The sequence below is a fragment of the Manis pentadactyla genome, chromosome 9, assembly GCF_030020395.1.
Source record: "Manis pentadactyla isolate mManPen7 chromosome 9, mManPen7.hap1, whole genome shotgun sequence".
Lineage (NCBI taxonomy): Eukaryota > Metazoa > Chordata > Mammalia > Pholidota > Manidae > Manis > Manis pentadactyla.
Genome location: NC_080027.1, coordinates 87,061,514 through 87,082,506, shown reverse-complemented (window position 1 = coordinate 87,082,506; position 20,993 = coordinate 87,061,514). Strand labels below are relative to the sequence as shown.

General features: G+C 35.4%; 1 protein-coding gene and 1 pseudogene across 3 annotated transcripts in view; both read left to right on the top strand.

Moving 5' to 3' along the window:
• CKAP5 (cytoskeleton associated protein 5) overlaps positions 1-20,993 on the top strand; it is a 139,101-nt gene that overhangs the window by 46,261 nt on the left and 71,847 nt on the right. For all 3 annotated transcript variants that reach the window (XM_057507626.1, XM_057507625.1, XM_057507627.1), the window contains exons 4-13: positions 2,209-2,415; positions 5,341-5,512; positions 6,106-6,238; positions 6,485-6,585; positions 8,323-8,436; positions 16,318-16,422; positions 19,116-19,205; positions 19,313-19,477; positions 20,034-20,162; positions 20,701-20,883. In XM_057507626.1, the coding sequence (XP_057363609.1) occupies positions 2,209-2,415; positions 5,341-5,512; positions 6,106-6,238; positions 6,485-6,585; positions 8,323-8,436; positions 16,318-16,422; positions 19,116-19,205; positions 19,313-19,477; positions 20,034-20,162; positions 20,701-20,883 (1,399 nt within the window). The remainder of the gene's footprint in view (positions 1-2,208; positions 2,416-5,340; positions 5,513-6,105; positions 6,239-6,484; positions 6,586-8,322; positions 8,437-16,317; positions 16,423-19,115; positions 19,206-19,312; positions 19,478-20,033; positions 20,163-20,700; positions 20,884-20,993) is intronic.
• LOC118915786 (U6 spliceosomal RNA) lies at positions 18,739-18,868 on the top strand (annotated as a pseudogene).

Below are 20,993 nucleotides of genomic sequence, written 5' to 3'. Positions count from 1 at the left end.
TTGAGTTCTCACAGATGTAGATGTATCCTGGTTGTTGTACTGCGTGCACTGGTGTCTCTTTTAGGAATAGTTGTATTTATTGTATTTTCATAAATATATATGTTTTGGGGAGATTTCCTCTGAACTATTCATGCCAACATCTTCCCATCCAAGGACACTTTTTAACCCTTTTTCTCTCTCTTCGTACCCCTATAATGCAAATATTGTTCCGTTTGGATTGGTCACACAGTTCTCTCAATATTCTTTCATTCCTAGAGATCCTTTTTTCTCTTTGTGCCTCATATTCTTTGTATTCCTCTTCTCTAGTTTCTATTCCATTTACTGTCTGTTCTACTACATCTAATCTCCTTTTAAATCCCTCCATTGTATGTTTCATTTCAGATATACTGTATTCTTGAATGTTTGTGTCTCATTCCTGAATACGTCCCTTAGCTCTTGAATATTTTTCTGCAGCTCCATGAGCATGTTTATGATTTTTAGTTTGAAGTGTCTTTCAGGAAGATTGGTGAGTTCAGTTTCACTTGGGTCTTTTTCTTGTGTTTGTGAGGTTTTGGTTTTAACCAGGTTCCTTTCACATTTCATATTTGTATGTGGTGCCCTATAGTGCCCAGAAGCTTTACTGTCGAGCTGCTCAGCCCCTGGAGTAATGTCAGGGGTTTCAGTAGAGCACACTGGTGCCTGGGGGAGGAAAGAGCTGTTTCCTTCTTCCCAGCTGCGGTGCCTTTCTCCACTGTCAAAACCAGTGGGCCGAGCACACAGGTATAAGCCTCTGTGCATTTTGTTTGTAGCTGCCCTAAGTGTGGCCTCCCTCTGGCTGCCTGATGCCAGGGCAGGTACTGCCAGTTTGGGAGCCCATGCTGGCAGGCCAGGATGAAGGTGCAGCAGGCTGCATATTGCAGCAGGGGGCCTCAGAGCTGAGTAGGTAGCCAGGGGTATGGAGCGCCTGAAGCTCCTGAGAGTTCCCAACCTGTTTGGAAGAGTGCACCCAGATATCCTTTTCCACCTATCCCTTCTCCTGAGCAGCAAGCTCCATGTAGTCCTCCCCCACTTCAGCAGCCCACTTGCTGCTAGGAAGCCTCTCAGACCACCCACCTTTCCTTTGTCCCAGAGCAACCAGATGTGGATCCCTGTCCTCCAGACACGGCTGGAATCTTAGTCTCTCCAAATATTCTGCCTGTCCTAGCTTTCCAACCCCACTAATTTCCAGAGTACCATGCAATGTAGGTTTGTGCTCCCGAAGCTGATCTCCAGGGCTGTGTTCAGCAGTCCTAGGCTTCCAGCCCCTCCCTGCTCCATTTCTCTTCCTCCCGCCGGTGAGCTGGAGTAGGGGAAGGGCTTGTGTATCGCTGGATCAAGGCTTTGCTACGTTACCCTGTTTCGTGAGGTCTTCTCAGTTCTGCAGGTGTATGGAGTCTGGTGCTGCCTTCTTTCCTGTTGCTCTAAATTTTAGGATTCGTTTTATTAACTACATTTTCATTTTGTATGTGGTTTTGGGAGGAGTTCTCTGTCTCACCTCGCATGCCACCATATTTTCGGAAGCCATTGCTTTTTTTAAATTTCATTTTTGTTCTGATATCCAAAAAATTTTTGGCATGCACTACATGTACTCCCAACCCAGTTAGTTCCTCTAATTTCTAGAATTCAGGTTTTATTTATTTTGGAAGAGACTCAAAACAATAAAGTTATTCTAAAGTCTTACCAAGGGGTCAGGAGCAGTCTTGTTATTAATGGTACATTATCCTTTCCTTTTTGAAGAAATTCCTTTTTCCTAAGAAGTGTTTAAGTGACTTTTTAAAACAGAAAGAACTTTGTAATCCTCTTTTGATAAGATATATCTGTATATCTATCTTAACTATGCATATAGAAAGGTCTGGAAGGATGGACATCAAAAAGCCAAATTTAATATTTCTGGCAATGGAATTTCAAGGGATTTTTGCTTTCTTGTTTGAATTTTCTACATTAAAAAGAGAAACTATGTTTCCGTGTCTTAATCTGATTTGACATGTCATACTTCTATGGTTTGTATAACTTTGTTTTTTTCTAATGTTATTAAACATAAGTTTAAAAATTAGAGATTTATTTACTTTATTTTTAAGCTTTTAAAAAAGTATTTGTTGCTCCCCTCCCCATGATCTTTTTCCATCTGTTTTTGCTTAATGGTGTTTTAATATAAAGAAACTTTAGATTGTTTATAATCTATATTACCAGAACCACAGGAGAAGTTATATCAGGTGTTGTAAGTAAAGTGTTCAACCAACCCAAAGCCAAAGCCAAGGAGCTAGGCATCGAGATTTGTCTAATGTACATAGAGATTGAGAAAGGAGAGGCTGTGCAAGAAGAGCTCCTAAAAGGCCTGGACAACAAGAACCCCAAGATCATAGTGGCCTGTATAGAGACACTGAGGAAAGCCTTAAGGTAAGACTATGTTTTTACTTTAGTTCTGTTTATTAGGATATCTCTGGAGTCTGGGTGCCTGGCTTAAGCAAAAATGAAAACTGCTGGGCTTGACTTAGCATGCCATACCAACAAGGAAAATGATCTGGAAAAGCTAATGTCATTCATCCAGTGTGGCACTTTGTATTTGGTAATTTTAGCCTTTAGGTGTGTTGCATAATTATTTTATCCAAATCCCTTTCTAATGAAGATGGGCAGGGGCTGTTTTTGTCCTGTTATCACATTATGAGTTGACGTTTTTGTGGAGAAACATTCCTCTGGGTATTCAAGCAGCTCTTCTCTTGTAATCGTCAAGCATAAATTCATGTACTTTGAAATGGTAGCTAAAGACACAGCTGGTTGGCTAAAGCAAACCTTTGCTAAGGTACCTTTTTAGTGAAGTAGAACCAAATGCTTTAAGCCTTTAAACAGAAGCTCAATGGCAGCAAATAGGAAGTAACTTTTACTCTTATGTAATAAAGTTATCTTTCAACCCTAGAATTTATTGTTGTTTTTCAGTGAAGGTTTTCATAAATGCGATCTGTTTCAGTAACAAGTGGCTGCTATGGAAATCTAAATTTGACAAACCATTAGTATATTCGGATTCTGCAGACCTCCTAATCTGATACCCTGTTCCCAGTGTCCACAAGAGAAACTTTAGAAAGCCATCTAGTGAATTCCTAAATATGTGACCTATGAAAGTGAAAATCATTCCAACTCAACTCCCTTGTGATTTTGTATATGACCTACTTCTTGGGGAAAATGCTTCCTTTGGTGTTTTTCTTATGTGAAAATATCAGAATTCTTATATCTTGTTAAACTGTCTTCAAATAAGTCTTACACTTTTACATTAATCTTTTACTTGGTTCATAATGTTCTTTTATAAAATTTGACTTTCACTGAGATTCTTGTGATTTTTCCTCATTTCTAGCCTATTTAATATAGAAGCCATGTGTTTTTATGAGTAGCAAATAGTATGCTCATTCTATCATCTTAGAAGTTTATTAAATTGACTTGGTTATCAAGACTGCTTATCTCAGTAGATCTGTCCTTAGTAATGGATCTCTTAATTAAAATACATTGTTTACTATTATCTTCCCACCTTTAAATTAGAAGTTTTTCATCTGGAATGCTGTAAACTCTGGTTATTTCATTTTTAAGCTGACTGGAAGAATAAGGGTAGAAAAAGAACCGGTTAGGTATACCTTCTTATATGTCGTCCTTATAGATGTTATTTGGTCCTATCCCTGTGTAGTTCTTATTTGTCCTAAAGCATCTGTGAAACTAGATAGCCCTCTTGAACCTTGAAGCCAAACTGTTCAATCCTAGGTTCAAGGATTTCCTCAAGCTATCTATGATAGTGATAGCTTCAGGAGACCAAAATATGTTCTGTGGCCCCAAAAATGGGCTTCTGGAACCCTTTTGTTTTTTCTGTAGAAATATGTTTAGTATCAAGATTAGATTTTTCTTTTGTTGTCTTATTTTCAGGTGGACCTACTCTATCTTTTTTTTTTCTTTTCAGAAGTAGATGGGGGGACAAAACCAGATGAAATAATAGTAATCTTAAGGAAAACTGAGAGATTCCCAAATGCCCAAATGTTAGGTTCTTCAGGCACTATGATGAGTATCCCTGAAGAGAATTATTTTATCATCACCTTAAGTTTTTATTTTTCTATTAGTCTTCAAGTCAGTTGAGCCAAGTTAAAATGTTCTTTTCTATTGAATTAAAAGGGATTTTAAAGGAAATTTTGGAGATCATATAGTTTATTTTCATGTTATCATATCTATATTTAAACTACACCACCAGGTATCTTTTTAAATATCACTTTCTAGGGAGAATATTTTCAGCCATCTTCTTTAGCCTGTTGTAGTGTGTCAGTAATTATTACTGTAAGTTTTTGTTGTGTTTGTGCACATTCAATAAATTTATACACATTAGATAATAGATAAATAACATTTATAGGTCTTACTACAGAATGTCAGTATACTTTCATAACTAAATCCCTCTTGCTCCAGAATTTGTTATACAGATCTATTAGCAGTGAATCAGAAACTTGAATTTGGCCAGTTGGGAACTTAAAAATATAGTATGTGGCAGATAGGTAAGTTTAAATGTTCCACCTTTTTAAAGAAGTCAAAATGCAACTGTTTTCCCAATGGAAAACTGAAGCAAAGAGAGATTTAAGTTGCCTAGAGTTAGTGTGAAAGCTTTGAAGTCAAGGATTGAACACAGACTGATCGGTTGAGTTGAGTGAACCACTTTAATTATAAGAACTATTAAAAGTTTATCAAAAGTAGATATTTATAAACTAATTTGTTTATATTTTTAAGCTTTTGCATATATGTACATATTTAAGATATTACACAAATGTTGATCCTTTATAGATTTGAATTATTCCTAGTCTAGTTACCTAGAACATTAGTTTTATTTTTTTTTTGTTTCGTCTTTTATTTTTTTTATTAAGGTATCGATATACACTCTTCTGAAGGTTTCACATGAAAAACAATGTGATTATTACATTCACCCATGTTATCGAGTCCCCCACCATACCCAATTGCAGTTACTGTCCATCAGTGTAGTAAGATGCCACAGAGTCACTACTTGTCCTCTCTGTGCTACACTGTCTTCCCATGATTGCCCCACACCATCTGTACTATAGAATGTTAGTTTTAGAATGATAATATTATTTTGGACCCTAGATATTAAGTAACATTCTTAGAAGAATGACATTACATATAGATGTGGTTATGAGTCCCCTTTTTTATTTTTGCTGCCTTAAAAAATACCATCCCATATAACTCTGTTAATGCACATTTGGAACTATGTTTGACTCAACGAAGGGTAGCACTTTACCCAAGCATATTGCATGTTGACGATCTTTTTTTCCTCCAAATTTTTACTTCTAGTGAATTTGGTTCCAAAATCATCTTGCTTAAGCCAGTTATCAAAGTGTTGCCAAAACTCTTTGAGTCTCGAGAGAAGGCTGTTCGAGATGAAGCCAAACTAATTGCTGTGGAGATTTACAGATGGATTCGAGATTCTCTGAGACCCCCATTACAAAATATAAACTCTGTCCAGGTGAGGCAGAAAGTTTTTTTGCTGTCTTCTGTATAAAGTTAATGTGAAGATACTTCCTGCCATTGTTGTTGATATTCAGGAAAGTATTTTTCTTTCTTAATTTTGAAATTAGCTGATTTTTCTGAGCATAGCTGTCTCTGCTGTTACTCTGTCCTCTCAAGTTAAATACTATACATTCAGTGATCCCACTATGTTAGTGTTGAATCTGTAGCAGCTTAAAAGATCTCTTTATAATGCTGTTGGGTGGCAGGACTTAATGTCTGTTTAGACAAAATGCATTTTATCTGTTTTTTCTATTACAACTGGTTTTGGAGACCTTATCAGATACAAATAGATCTGAATTCATGACTTAATGAGTGTCCTAAAAAGTGGATTTTATTCTTTTTTCTAAGTGCTTAGTCATGCATCTTCAGTATAGTAGTAGTATAAGTCAGTTTGACTTATGCTAGAAAATGTACATGATTAAAATTTTTCTTGTTTGCCCTGTTAGAGCCATATAAATAAGAAATTGGGTTCTGATAAATTAATATATATATAAATGTTAAGTATACTTTCTAATGGTGGAGATGTAGATTGTTTTATGATATTTTCAGTTGAAAGAACTAGAAGAAGAATGGGTCAAACTGTCAACCGGTACTCCTAAACCAAGTCGGTTTCTGCGTTCCCAACAAGAACTAGAAGCTAAGCTGGAACAGCAGCAGTCTGCTGGTGGAGATGCTGAGGGAGGTAAGCCAATTTTAAATACTGGTTTCTATAAAAATTATCAAGAATGGCCCTTACTACAAGAACCTATGTACACTAGGCACATTTTGTAGGACTCTCATATAATAAACTATAAATTGTTTATAGCATTAACAACTCTGATCCATTCTGTATTAAGATTTCATCAGGAGTGTGAAAAGACTGTTAGCTCTTTGTTAAGTAAAACCGTTCCATCAATTTTCAAGGTTTGTTTTGTTTTTCTCCTGAAAGGTGGTGATGATGGTGATGATGTACCACAGATAGATGCTTATGAGCTTTTGGAAGCAGTAGAAGTTCTTTCTAAGCTTCCCAAAGACTTTTATGACAAAATTGTAAGTAATGGTAAACTACTTTCATTTATTTCTATTTAAATAAGTACTTTAGTATAATTACAGAGTGCTCTGGCTGAGCTCTTTTCTGGTGCATCCCCTTCCACCCTTTACTTTCCCTGGTAGAGTGAACCAGTTACTTCTTTGTTCTCATACTACTTTGTATATATACCTACTTTAGCCTTTTTTTTTTTTAAACCTGTCTTGTCAAAAACCAGAATGTTATTCTCAACTTTTCCCTTTTTCTTATTGAGTCTCTGATTTTACCTTTAAATAGCTCTCAAATTCATCCCCTTTTCTCCATCCCACTGCCACTACTTTACCCCAGGGTTTCTTGACCTTGGCACTTGACTTTTTTAGCCAGGTGATTCTTTGTTTTAGGGGCTGTCCTATACATTGTGGGATGTTCAGCAGCATCTCTGGCCTTCACCCACCAGATACCAATAATAATTCCATTCCCCCAAGTCATACAATCAAAAATGTCTCCAGACTTCACTGAATGTCTCCCAAGATAAAAATGATCCCCAACTGAGAAAAAGTCTTATCCCAACCATTACAATCTGCTCCTGCCTCTTTCCTTCCCATCATAGTTCAGAATGTAATTAGAGGTGTCTGTTTTGAAAATGCAGATCTTCCCATATCATTCATTATTTCATTAAAACCTTCCAGTTGCTTCCATGGGTTTTTAAATGATATCTAAATCCTGTGGCCATTGAGACCATCTGTGGCACCTTTGAGGCTTCCGCTTTACTTTCCAGCCACATCTCTAATGGCTGTCACTCTGCATGCTCCTGTCATACTGAACTTCTCCCAGGATCAAATGTGCACACTTGTTTCCCCTAAACTCTGGGCCTGAACATATGCTGTTCTTTCTACGTATAACATTCTTCTTCCCCAGTTGACCTCGTAATTCCTCTTTACTCTGTTTCACTTTTTAAGGGAGACCTAAACAGTCTGTCGACCTAAACTAGGTTAGGTCCTTTGCTGTATTACCAAGTAACTTGTACTTCTCCTTTCATAGTGGTCATTACCTGGTAGTTATTTATTGACAGTCTTCTGAGCTCAGCTATCAGCTCCTTGAGTATCTTTTTAAACATCTGATTAATAAATATTTGATAAATTGATTTGAACTGTATTCTCCTCCAAGGTGATGAGTTTGTCATCTTCTTTGTATCCCAGTTCTTTGAAATAGTGGTTATTCAAATTAATAATTGCTTGATCTCTAATGAAGCATATTCTGCTTTATGACCATAAAACAAAAAGATTAGCATTGTACCCCCAATCTGGGAAACTAATCTTAAAGATGAGAACAGTTCTGGTTGTTGGTTATGGTCTGTTTCTGGGCTTTCTAATGTAGTCAGTATGGAAATTCCTTTCTCCTATAGTTGTGCCACTGTGAGATATGCTAAAAATGCTTTCTAGTGATGTTTTCTGTTTAATACCTATTTACTAACATTTGCCTAGATATTAGAAGGAAAATTCTATAACATCTCATTCCATTTACTTATTATAAAACTTTGGAATTATGAAAATACTTTTTGTATAGGAACAAAATTTTATATATATGAACAAAACATTCTGATTGGCTGTACAGTTTTGTAATTTTGTTTTCTAATCAGCTTTAGAAAAAGTTTCTGAAAACAAAAATTATATATCTTTGAATTAATAGTGTACAAAAAAGTACTTTTATTTTGCTCTCCTGTTTTCTGTTCTATAAATGACTAATATTTTGTCTTACAGGAGGCAAAAAAATGGCAAGAGAGAAAAGAAGCCCTGGAGGCTGTAGAACTGCTGGTGAAAAACCTCAAATTGGAAGCAGGCGATTATGCAGATTTAGTAAAAGCATTAAAGAAGGTAAATGTGAGGAGTTTCAAAATTGGTATCCCAAAAACATACCAGGTCAATGAATTTCTTTTCATCACGCATCTTTTTTTATCATAACTATATTGCCATTCAAGGAACACTATTTATGTTTTTTAAACTATGGGATACATTTTTAAAGGATTATTTAAAATGACTGTCCTGAGTTAGTTTGGAGGGATTGGTTTTCAATCTTTGTTAATTATTACTTTGACTTTTAAGTATGGTATTTGATAGCATGTACAAACCTCAAGAAAATGAGGATCTTGCTGATCTAGAATCAAATATTGCAGTTTTGTAATTCTGTAGGATGAACTGTTTAAATTGGTTCTATTAATGATGCAAATATGAAGACTGTGTTTTTGTTAGATAGCAAATAATGTCATACTATATTGTATGAGCACGTAAAGCAAAGGATGTGGCATATATGGTCAATTATAAAGCAGGCAAGTACTAAATAAATATTTTTAGGATGCATTTTGAACAGTGAAAGCACCAACAAAAAGCACAAAAATGCAGAGTGTGGCACTAAAGAGACCATGAAGAAGATACTTGTTTGCAGTGTGAGAGCTGCAAGAAGAAGGCACAGTGTTGCTTTGTTCAGTCTTAGCTGAGAATGTGCTCATCAGACAACTCAGATTTTTCAGAGCTCTGGGCTTATCTATGAATGACCAGGAAAGTGCCGCAAGTTATAAATAAATGGTAATGAGTAGGTGAATTTGCAGATATGAAATCCATGAATAATAAGAATGGACTATGTTTACTCATAGTCAGCCATCCTATGCTTTTCCTCCAAGTGGGATTTGGAGGCTGGAATATGATTTATCAAAATGCTTGATTAGTTATTAGTCATCCATCTCAAAGAGCTCCAGACCCAGGAAAGATTAATTAAAAGGTAATGCCTTGAGGGGAAAAGTTTCACCAACCTGGAGCCTGGGAGGAAAGCATAAGAGTAGAAGGTACTAAGAGAGGGGAAGTGAGATACTAGTGGCCTTAAAGAGAACTTAAGATTCTCTGTAAATTCTAGAATAAAAATTTTTTTTTCTTCTCATCTTCTTTTTTGGTATCATTAATATACAATCACATAAGCAACATTGTGGTTACTAGATTTCCCCCCCATTCTCAGGTCCCCACCACATACCCCACTACAGTCACTGTTCATCAGTGTAGGAAGATGCTATAGAGCCACTACTTGTCTGTGCTATACTGCCTTCCCTTTGCTTCCCCCCAACTATGTTATGTGTGCTAATCATAATGCCCCTTATTCCCCTTCTCTCTCCCTTCCCAACCACCCTCCCCAGTCCCTTTCCTTTTGGCAACTGTTAGTCCATTCTTGGGTTCTGTGAGTCTGCTGCTGTTTTGTTCCTTCAGTTTTTTCTTTGTTCTTAATACTCCACAGATGAGTGAAATCATTTGGTACTTGTCTTTTTCTACCTGGCTTATTTCACTGAGCATAATACCCTCTAGCTCCATCCATGTTATTGCAAATGGTAGGATTTGTTTTCTTCTTATAGCTGAATATTATTCCATCATTTATCTGTACCACATCTTCTTTATCCATTCATCTACTAATGGATACTTAGGTTGTTTTCATTTCTTGGCTATTGTAAATAGTGCTACGATAAACATAGCGGTACATGTGTTTTTTTGAAACTGGGCTGCTGCATTCTTATGGTAAATTCCTAGGAGTGGAATTCCTGTGTCAAATGGTATTTCTATTTTTAGTATTTTGAGGAACCTCCATATTGCTTTCCACAATCATTGAACTAGTTCACATTCCCACCAGCAGTGTAGGAGCTTTCCCCTTTCTCCGCATCCTCACCAGTATTTGTTGTTCCTATTCTTTTCTATGTTGGCCATCCTAACTGATGTGAGGTGGTATCTCATTGTGGTTTTAATTTGCATTTCCCTGAGAATTAGTGATGTGTGTGGAGCATCTTTTCATGTGCCTGTTGGCCATCTGAATTTCTTCTTTGGAGAAGTGTCTCTTCATATCCTCCGCCCATTTTTTAATAGGGTTTTTCACTTTTTGGGTGTTGAGGCGTGTGAGTTCTTTATATATTTTGAATGTTAACCCCTTGTCGGGTATGTCACTTACAAATATATTCTCCCTTACTGTAGGATGCCTTTTTGTTATGCTGATGGTGTCCTTTGCTGGGCAGAAGCTTTTTAGCATGATGTAGTCCCATTTGTTCATTTTTTATTTTGTTTCCCTTGCCCAAGGAGATGCATTCAGGAAAAAGTTGCTCATATTTATATTCAAGAGATTTTTACCTATCTTTTCTTCTAAGAGTTTTATGGTTTAATGACTTACATGCAGGTCTTTGATCCATTTCCAGTTTACTTTTGTGTATGGGATTAGACAGTAATCCAATTTCATTCTCTTACATGGAGTTGTCCGGTTTTGCCAGCACCTGTTGTTGAAGAGGCTGTCATTTCCCCATTGTATATCCATGGCTCCTTTATCATATATTAATTGACCATATATGCTTGGGTTTATATCTGGGCTGTCTAGTCTGTTCCATTGGTCTATTCTGTTCTTGTGCCACTACCAAGTTGTCTTGATTACTGTGGCCTTGTAGAAGAGCTTTAAGTTGGGGAACATGTAGAATAAATTTTTATCAATACTCTTACTGCTCTGTCACTGAATACTCAGTGCTTCAAAATATCCTTTATTTTTCCTCAACTAATGAGGAATATTAATTGGTATTCTCTACATTCATTTTATAAGAAAGACTGTGTGATTCCCATTGGCATTGTGAATATAAATGTAACCTCTCACTGTATCCTATACAGGGAGAATCATGGATTTTATATTTGGGTAGACATAGATTTCTGTAGGATCTAAGATACCAAGAGAAACTTCTTCACAGAGAGTGAGGACAATCAAAGGCTACAAACAAGTAAAAAGAAACAATTTTGTGGCTAAATTATTTAAAACAATGAAAAATTAACTTAGTTGTATAAGTTAACCTGAAATACTATGTTATAAAAAAATTTATTGAGAGATTTTACTTATATTTAAACACAAACTTCATACCCATATTATGTTGACTTAACAGATGTAATCCAAAAGGGGAAATGGTGGAATGGAAGAGAATGAGATTGAAGAAAGACATGCAGACCAAGCTCTCTTCCCTCCATAAACAGTTTTTCTTTCTATTATTTATATGAAGTAATCCCACTAATTTCCCTTTTTTTTTCTTTTATTGCAAGTCATTGTTTTGAAATTCCTTATGGTTTTCATGGAATTATTTCTTAAACTGTCTTTTGAGTTGTTACCTCACTTAGCATATTTTGTGGGCTTTCCTGTTTTAATGGCTCATAATTCCTCATTTATAAGATGCCTTCTCCCCCTCCCACCCATCCCCCAGCTAGCTTCTTTGACTTTGCCAATTATCTATGGATATTGGTTGATATATATAATTTTGTTTTTAATTTTTAGGTGAAGATTTGGATTTTCAAGGTGTTTTATTATGTATATGATTATATTATATACAATTATATATTATATATGATATCCATATATATAATCACATAATATATATATAATCAATATATGCATATAATAATCTCCAGAATTCCTATGTGGTATTAACCTTTTCTCATTTGGTCTTTCTACATTTTCCCTCTTAATTATTGCTTGTATTCATCATAGTTTTCTTTAAACAATAACCATGATGAGTTTCATTGGTTTCTCCCTCTGTAAACAGAGTGTTTTGATTGCTATTAATTAGTGCCTTACATTACTAGTTAAAGATAATACTATTTCATAAAAATCACATTATAGGCTTGGATTTATGGGAGAAGTAAGCACTTTATAGAATATTTCCCATTATTTAGATTAAATTAACATGGTGGGCTAAAACTTCCTTTCTCCAATCTAGAACAGAATCACTTAAGGTTTTCTCAACTCTGGAATGGAGTCCCTGTTTTTCTGAAAAACACTTAAAAAGTCACTGTTTTTCTGAAAAACACTCATTCACCTTCCCCATTCCCACTTCCCAGTTGAGAACAGCTTATTCAGTCAAACTGGGGTGTGTGACAGTGAGTGTTGATAAATAAGGTCCTGGTCCATCACTCACCTATATAAGTATATCTAGTCTATTACCATCTGGAACTATAATAGGTTCACAAAATCCTCTTCAAAACTTTACTTTAGGATCATCAGCTCCTACAAGTTACTGCTCTGATGGTGGGTAGGAAGAGGTATTCTCCTAAGAATGGGATAGCATGATGGCCTTTAACTGGGGCACTACAACAAAATCGCCTTTTGAGCTGTATTAAATTAATAAAGCCCATCCCATATTCATTGAACTAAGATTTCTTGGAATGGGGCCTGGCATGTTTTTGATGATCATCCCTAGGATATATCTTTAGATACTAAATACTAAGTCTAGCATTTAAATAATACCTTAATGGTGTTATAGTAAGGAAAAATGACGTCAACATTTACAAATGCCAATAGTTTAAACTAAATGGAATTTTCTCTCTATAGACTTATAGTAATTAGAGAATTAACAAAGTGTTTATTAGAACCCCGATCATCATCTCATAAGGAAGATGAATTTACCATAACATAAGTTTAGAGGGAGAATATGTTTTACTAAAGACAGCAAAAGCTTTGGAGTCAAAACAGGCCTAGGCCTAAAGACTCCACTCCAAAACTACTAGAACTGATACCTGAATTCAGCAAAGTTGCAGGATACAAAATTAATACACAGAAGTCTGTTGCTTTCCTATACACTAACGATGAACTAGAAGAAAAAGAAATCAGGAAAACAATTCCATTCACAATTACATCAAAAAGAATAAAATACCTAGGAATAAACCTAACCAAGGAAATGAAAGATCTATACCCTGAAAACTATAAGACATTCTTAAGAGAAATTAAACAGGACACTAACAAATGGAAACTCATCCCATGCTCTTGGCTAGGAAGAATTAATATTGTCAACATGGCCATCCTACCTAAAGTAATATACAAATTCAATGCAATCCCTATCAAAATACCAACAGCATTCTTCAATGAACTGGAACAAACAGTTCTAAAATTCATATGGAACCACAAAAGACCCTGAATAGCCAAAGCAATCTGGAGAAGGAAGAATGAAGCTGGGGGGATTATGCTCCCCAACTTTAAGCTCTACTACAAACCACAATAATCAAGACAATTTGGTACTGGCACAGAAACAGACCCACAGACCAGTGGAACAGAATAGAGAGTCCAGATATTAACCCAAACATATACAGTCATTAATATACAATAAAGGAGCCATAGACATACAATGGGGAAATGTAGCCTCTTCAACGGCTGGTGTTGGCAAAACTGGACAGCTACATGTAAGAGAATGAAACCGGATCATTGTCTAATCCCATACACAAAAGTAAATTTGAAATGCATCAAAGACCTGAATGTAAGTCATGAAACCATAAAACTCGTATAAAAAAACATAGGCAAAAATCCCTTAGACATAAACATGAGCAACTTCTTCGTGAACATATCTCCCTGGGCAAGGGAAACAAAAGCAAAAATGAACAAGTGGGACTGTATCAAGCTGAAAAGCTTCTGTACAGCAAAGGACACCATCAACAGAACAAAAAGGCGTTCTATAGTATGGAAGAATATATTCATAAGTGACATATCTGATAAAGGGTTGACATCAAAAATATATAAAGAGCTCCTGCACCTCAACAAACAAAAATCAAATAATCCAATTAAAAAACGGGCAGAGAATCTGAACAGACACTTCTCCAAAGAAATTCAGATGGCCAACAGACACATTAAAAGATGCTCCACATCGCTAATTATTAGAGAAGTGCAGATTAAAACCATAATGAGATATCACCTCACACCAGTAAAGATAGCCACCATCCAAAAGACAAACAACAACAAATGTTGGCGAGGTTGTGGAGAAAGGGGAACCCTCCTACTGCTGGTGGGAATGTAAATTTGTTCAGCCATTGTGGAAAGCAGCATGGAGGTTCCTCAAAAAACTCAAAATAGAAATACCATTTGACCCAGAAATTCCACTTCTAGGAATTTACCCTAAGAATGCAGCAGTCCAGTTTGAAAAAGACATATGCACCCCTATGTTTATCACAGCACTATTTACAATAGCCAAGAAATGGAAGCAACTTACATGTCCATCAGTAGATGAATGGATAAAGAGAGGTGGTACATATACACAATGGAATATTATTCAGCCATAAGAAGAAAACAAATCCTACCATTTGCAACAACATGGATGGAGCTAGAGGGTATTATGCTCAGTGAAATAAGCCAGGAGGAAAAAGACAAGTATCAAATGATTTCACTCATCTGTGGAGTGTAAGAACAAAGAAAAAAACTGAAGGAACAAAACAGCAGCAGACTCACAGAACCTAAGAATGAACTAACAGTTACCAAAGGGAAAGGGACTAGGGAGGATGGGTGGGAAGGGAGGTATAGGGGGTAAAAAAGGGGCATTACTATTAGCAGACATAATGTACGGGGAAGGGCACAGGGAGGGCTGTACAACACAGAGAAGGCAAGTAGTGATTCTAGAGCATCTTACTATGCTGATGGACAGTGACTATAATGGGCTATGTGGGGGGGCTTTAGAATGGGGGGAGTCTAATAAACGTAATGTTGCTCATGTAATTGTAGATTAGTGTTTCCAAAATAAAAATAAAATTTAAAAAACAGGCCCAGGTTTGAATCATAGCACTATCATTTTCTTGCTCTGTTGCCTTAAGCAAGTTAATCTGTGTTTAATTTTTGAAATCTGCAGAATTGACATTATCGTACCTACTTTTTAGGGTTTGGATGAAAATTGCATAATGATTATAAAGCAACCATAAAATTGTGGCATCTAATTTGTTTTTCATGTTAGTTCCATCTTTTAATCTTTACTCCTCACAGTTAGGGAATGCGTGTAGGTGCCAATAGAACTTCCTTGCATGCTGTGTGTTAGGGGTTGTTTAATTCAGGTATTCTGGAATGAAGCAGTCTGCTTATGAACTGGCAGGTCTTAGGAAGTAGATAAATCCAAAGTAGAATGAAAGTGTTACTTCTGTCTGGAAAGAGTGATAAAACAAAGGTATGAGGCACTTCTAAAAGTAAAGCAACTTTTTTTAATACCAGCTGATATGGGCCTTATACCAATACCAGGAAATATTAGTAATACCAGTAAAAATCTTGGCAGGGAGAAACCCAGGCATAGTCACAGTCTTGCTGAACTGACACAGCTATGGCTACTACCTGTGAATTTTGGTAAGTTCTGGGCTCTGTTGGGATGTAATATAACAGGGTAGCAGTTTAAACAGTGCTGAAGGAGACTCTGCTAAGAGACTCTTCAGTCAAATTTATAATTATTAGGTAACTGAAATGGCAGCTGCAAGGCCAGAAGCTCCCTCAAGAGGAATGTTTGCAGTAGCATTTGCCATTTAGAGTCCCCATGGACTTCTTGAAGGTACTTGCAACAGTTTGTACTGGTGCTCTTTGAGTATAAATCTTTGAGCTGCTGCTTGTGGTGTCATTCAGAGATACTGTCTTTGGGCTTCTGTGCCCCAAAGCAAAGACAGCAGACCTTTAGCTTCACTGCTTTTATCAGAATCACCTCCTGTATAGTTATCAACGCATATGGCCCAGACTAACATGAATGGAGACTTAGAGGTTCGAAGTTGTGCTTTTATGTATATTTTATTGGGAGAACTTTAAGATAGGAGACTTAAACATAATGAAGGAAAGCTCCCAAATTTGATACTGTCAAAGCAGAATGTTTCCTCTTTTGTAGGAAACAAAATTGGCATAATGGCTTTCAGAGTTCTTTTAAGAATACATTTCCAGTTGAGCTGTGACTATTTTGCTTTCATTTTCTTCCCTCTTTGTAGATTGTTGGAAAGGACACCAATGTCATGTTGGTGGCTTTGGCAGCAAAATGTCTTACTGGCCTGGCTGTTGGGCTAAGGAAGAAATTTGGACAATATGCAGGCCATGTAAGTAACACTCCTTTTTAGAACAATCAGCAACATCATCAAGAATGGCACACTAGTCTTCTCTATGCTTTAAAACAGCTCTTTGGAATAGATCTTTATATATTTAGCAAAGTATATTTCTCACTAAGTTTATTAATATTAATCTTAACTCCTTACAACATTTCAATGACGATGTTAGTTGTAACTAAATTCATTAGTTTTATGTAGAAAAGCAGGCACTTAGCCAAAAGTACTTAGGTGAGTTGATTTGCTTATTACTTATTTACTTACCAGTATCTTGCTTTGTTCTTACATCCTTATATATAGTAAAATAGGATGAACTAAAACTTGTAATAACCAGGAAAGAGTAAAAATGAGAATAGGAAAGGCAATATAAAAAAGTAAGATTAATATATAAAATGTATTTTATAGTGTTTTCCTATTTTTAAAAATGAATAATTTACTTATATATTAGAGACATTTTATGTTTAGGTCATGCTGTTGGTGATATATCAGTTTAATTTATTCTAAGAAAACCTGGCTGGAGACATTTGTTGAGTATACTCTTTTCTTCATATAAATGTGGAAGCAATCAAGTTTGGTGACAGTTTTAATAAACTGAGCTGTTTTCTTTAACTATGCCATCTGTTAGTTGGCCTCTAAATCTGGTCTGAAATACTTAGAATGGTTCAGCATCCTGAGAATTGACCATACTGAACCTTAATGTTAACTTGCTAGTCACTTGATGATTTGATTCACTAGATTGACTTAAGTCTCCTAATAGTCTATAGGCATTTGTCAGTTTTATGTGTGAAGTTAGTATCTAACCTCAGTTAGTTACAGTATTTCAAACTTGCTTACTCATAGAATTACAAATAATTTCAAAAACTTAACTGATAAACAGATGACACTACCAAATAAAAATAAATCATTACTAGCTTGTTACCAGGGAAATAAAAGTAAGGGTCTGCAAAATGCTTGGACCTGTAAATCATAAATTGAAATAAAATTATAATAAATATTTTTATAGCAGTCAATATTTATTATATACTATGAATTTGTGTATATACTGTCAGTATATTAGATTTTGGTTGGTTTTGTGTTACTTAGAATTCTTTATGTTTTTGTTCTGATAATTTTTAAATCTATAAAACAATTTTTTAAATACATTTTAATTTACTAAATCATAGTTGTATAATTTCTTGGCCTTCTAGTTTGAGTTCTGATTCTGGCTTTGTGACATTTTGTTTGCAGCTTGAAGAAGGTTTCCAGTGCTTTATAGTTTGGGGTGTTTTTCTCTGCTTGAAACTGTATCATATACAGTGTTTGATATCAAGCATGTTAGTGTTTCAGCTTAATTTTTTTTAGCTATAAACGATCTCCTTGGGAGTTAAATAAGAATGAACTTTAGCTTTATAGCCACTAAAAGGTCTTGGTTTTTCAAGTTTATAACTAACTCCTGGAACTAAGAAGTCTTTTGTATTTCCCTGTGGAAACCCTATTCCTTCTGCACTGTATCACTTCTGTGAAATCTTGGGGAAAAATTTTTGGGGATGCCATTGAGCTTTGCTATATCTTTTGGACTTTAAAAAACAACTTTAATTTGCCTGCTACCGTAGAGCCTAGCACTCAATAGATACATTGGTATTCAATAAATATTTAATAAATTAATGATAGATAAAAATTCCAACTTTACTGACTTAAACTTTAACAAAATAGTACTTGAATTAAAAAAATAGTACTTGAATAAAAAGATATCATTCTGATCAAAATTCTATTTCTGGTACTGTTTTCTTTTTTCTTTAGTGTAGTGAAGGGGCAGGAGACATCCCAACCCAGTGAGATATATGAGAATCTTGGGTGGGGAGGAAGAATTACATTACTATATCTGTTCCCCTACCCCAGATCTAACTCATTTTGTGTATAAAGACCTGTTATTAATAGACCGCAAGTCTACCTAGTTGAAAATCATTTTTACTATTAAGGGCTGTTACTAATAGAAATAGTTATATGGTTACATATAAGGTACAGATGCAGAAAAAAGATTGAGAAGCACTGCTACTGTGATACAGAATGGGAACCCTTAATTGTTCTAGTATAAGATTCTTGTGCCCTTCAAGAAAGGAAATTACTTTTTATCCAACCTAAATGTTCATTTTTTGTTTGTTTTGGTAGAGCCAAACATTGTTTTTTAATAACAGCTTTATTGAGATACAACTTATATAAAATTTGCCCTCTTAAAGTGTGTAATTCAGTGGTTTTAGTATATTCAAAAAGTTGTAACCTTGTAACCATCATCACTATCTAATTCCAGAACATTTTCATCATCCCAAAAAAGAAACCCTTCAGCAGTACATATACTAAAATTGGAATGATACAGCGAATGACCGTGTTTTCTTTTTAAGACCACACTGCATGGCCCTGGTGCAAAGATGACATGCAAATTCATGAAGTGTTCCATGTTTAAAAAAAAAAAAAAAAAGCAAAAAACCCTTTGCTCATTATCAGTCACTGTCCATTCTTCTCCCCCAGATCCTGGCAACCACTAATCTACTTTCTGTTTATATTTGGATTTTATATTTCATATAAATTGAATCATACATGTAATCCTTTGTAACTGACTTCTTTGACTTAATGTTTCCAAAGCTTATTCATGTATCAGGATTTCATTCCTTTTTGTTCCCTAGTAATACACCAGCTGTTCACTTTTATAGGTTGTGCCGACCATTTTGGAGAAATTCAAGGAGAAGAAGCCTCAGGTGGTACAAGCCCTGCAAGAGGCAATTGATGCAATCTTCCTTACTGTAAGTTGGCAGCATAAGTTTATACTGTTGTCTAATTTTGTCAATGTCATATTTTCATTGTTCTTTACAGGTGAGAAAAGCTCATTGACCGTATTTTCTTTTTAAAGACCACACTGCAGAACATCAGTGAGGATGTTTTAGCAGTAATGGACAATAAAAATCCAACCATCAAGCAGCAGACATCTCTTTTCATTGCGAGAAGCTTCCGCCACTGCACTGCTTCTACCCTGCCAAAGAGCTTGCTAAAGCCCTTTTGTGCTGCTCTACTTAAGGTATGGACTGTCTTTGAAATTGGGGGAATATTTTATACCTAGGAAAGATTTATTTTTTCCTACTGATTATGTACAGTGACTATTTGACTTTCAGACTATAGATAATGGTCTTTTGAGGAGACCCCCTATAGCTTTGGAAAGTGAATCCAAATTCTTGTACTATATATGTTCTTATTCTTGAAGAAAACGTAAGTTAGCTTTATGATTCCACTAATTGCTAAACATTTTTTTTCTTACTTGGCTAATATACTGGTGTTCAGCTGGATCTGGCCATGCACAGGAATATAATTTGGAGTATTTGAAGATCATTTGAATATGAAACATTTTACATAGGAAGTTAGGAGGAAAAGGAAGCACTGAATAATTACCAGAGGTTTCCTTAATCGAAAAAGAATTTGTGAAAGAGTAAATGTTAATTGGCAAAAGGAAAGGTACACTTAGTTTCAGTGAATTGTAAAAAACAAATTCTTTATCCAGCAACCATCATTTTGAATTAAAATCAGTAACATCTTAAATACCTTGTATTAAGATCATTTTGCTTACTTGCGGACTGTAGCACATCAATGATTCTGCTCCTGAAGTCAGAGACGCTGCATTTGAAGCATTGGGTACTGCTTTGAAGGTGGTTGGTGAGAAAGCAGTAAACCCATTCTTAGCTGATGTGGACAAACTCAAGCTTGATAAGGTAGGTTAGTAACAGATTATAATGAATTGGACAACAGTCCTGTCTCTGTGTGTTATGGTTTTACTTCAATTTTATGTGTTCTGTTTCATTAAAACAGAAAAATGCTGATTTCAAAACTGTGAAATTTATTTCATTTGCCACCAGTGGTTCAGACCTAGAGTTTGAAGATTAAATTTCATCCCAAGCAATGTTGGTGATTTAGTAAAAATAACTTTCCAATTATAACAAATAAAAAAATAAAGCTAAATAACCAATCTGCAGAAGAGGTGAAAACAATGCTTTAGATAGATTTGTTTCTAATATCTAGAAAATTACCTTTCTAAATATAAATATATTCTATTAAAACATAGTTTTTGTAAGCTTATTATAATACTAATTTGTATAGAAATAAAATGTAAGGAAGTCAGATAATTTTTCTTGAAAAGGGAGCTTTCTAAATTCTTATGTAGTTGTGGTTTAGATAACTTGTTAAATAATAATATAGTGATTGTGTTTCAAAATTGGTCTTAATGATATTCATCTCAATTTCATTCTCTAGATCAAAGAATGTTCCGAAAAAGTAGAGCTGGTACATGGAAAGAAAGCTGGAGTAGCAGCTGATAAGAAGGAATTCAAGCCTGTGCCTGGAAGGACTGCTGTGTCAGGGGCTGCAGGAGATAAGGATGCAAAGGATGTTGCTGCACACAAACCAGGACCCTTAAAAAAGGCACCTGCTGCAAAGGTTAAGATAATTAATAGAGAAAAGTTGGAAAATATGGTTTAAAAATAATAGAGTTTAGTAAGGTCAGGTCTGAATCTCAGGTTCATGGGGACAACTTTCAAATGAGAAAT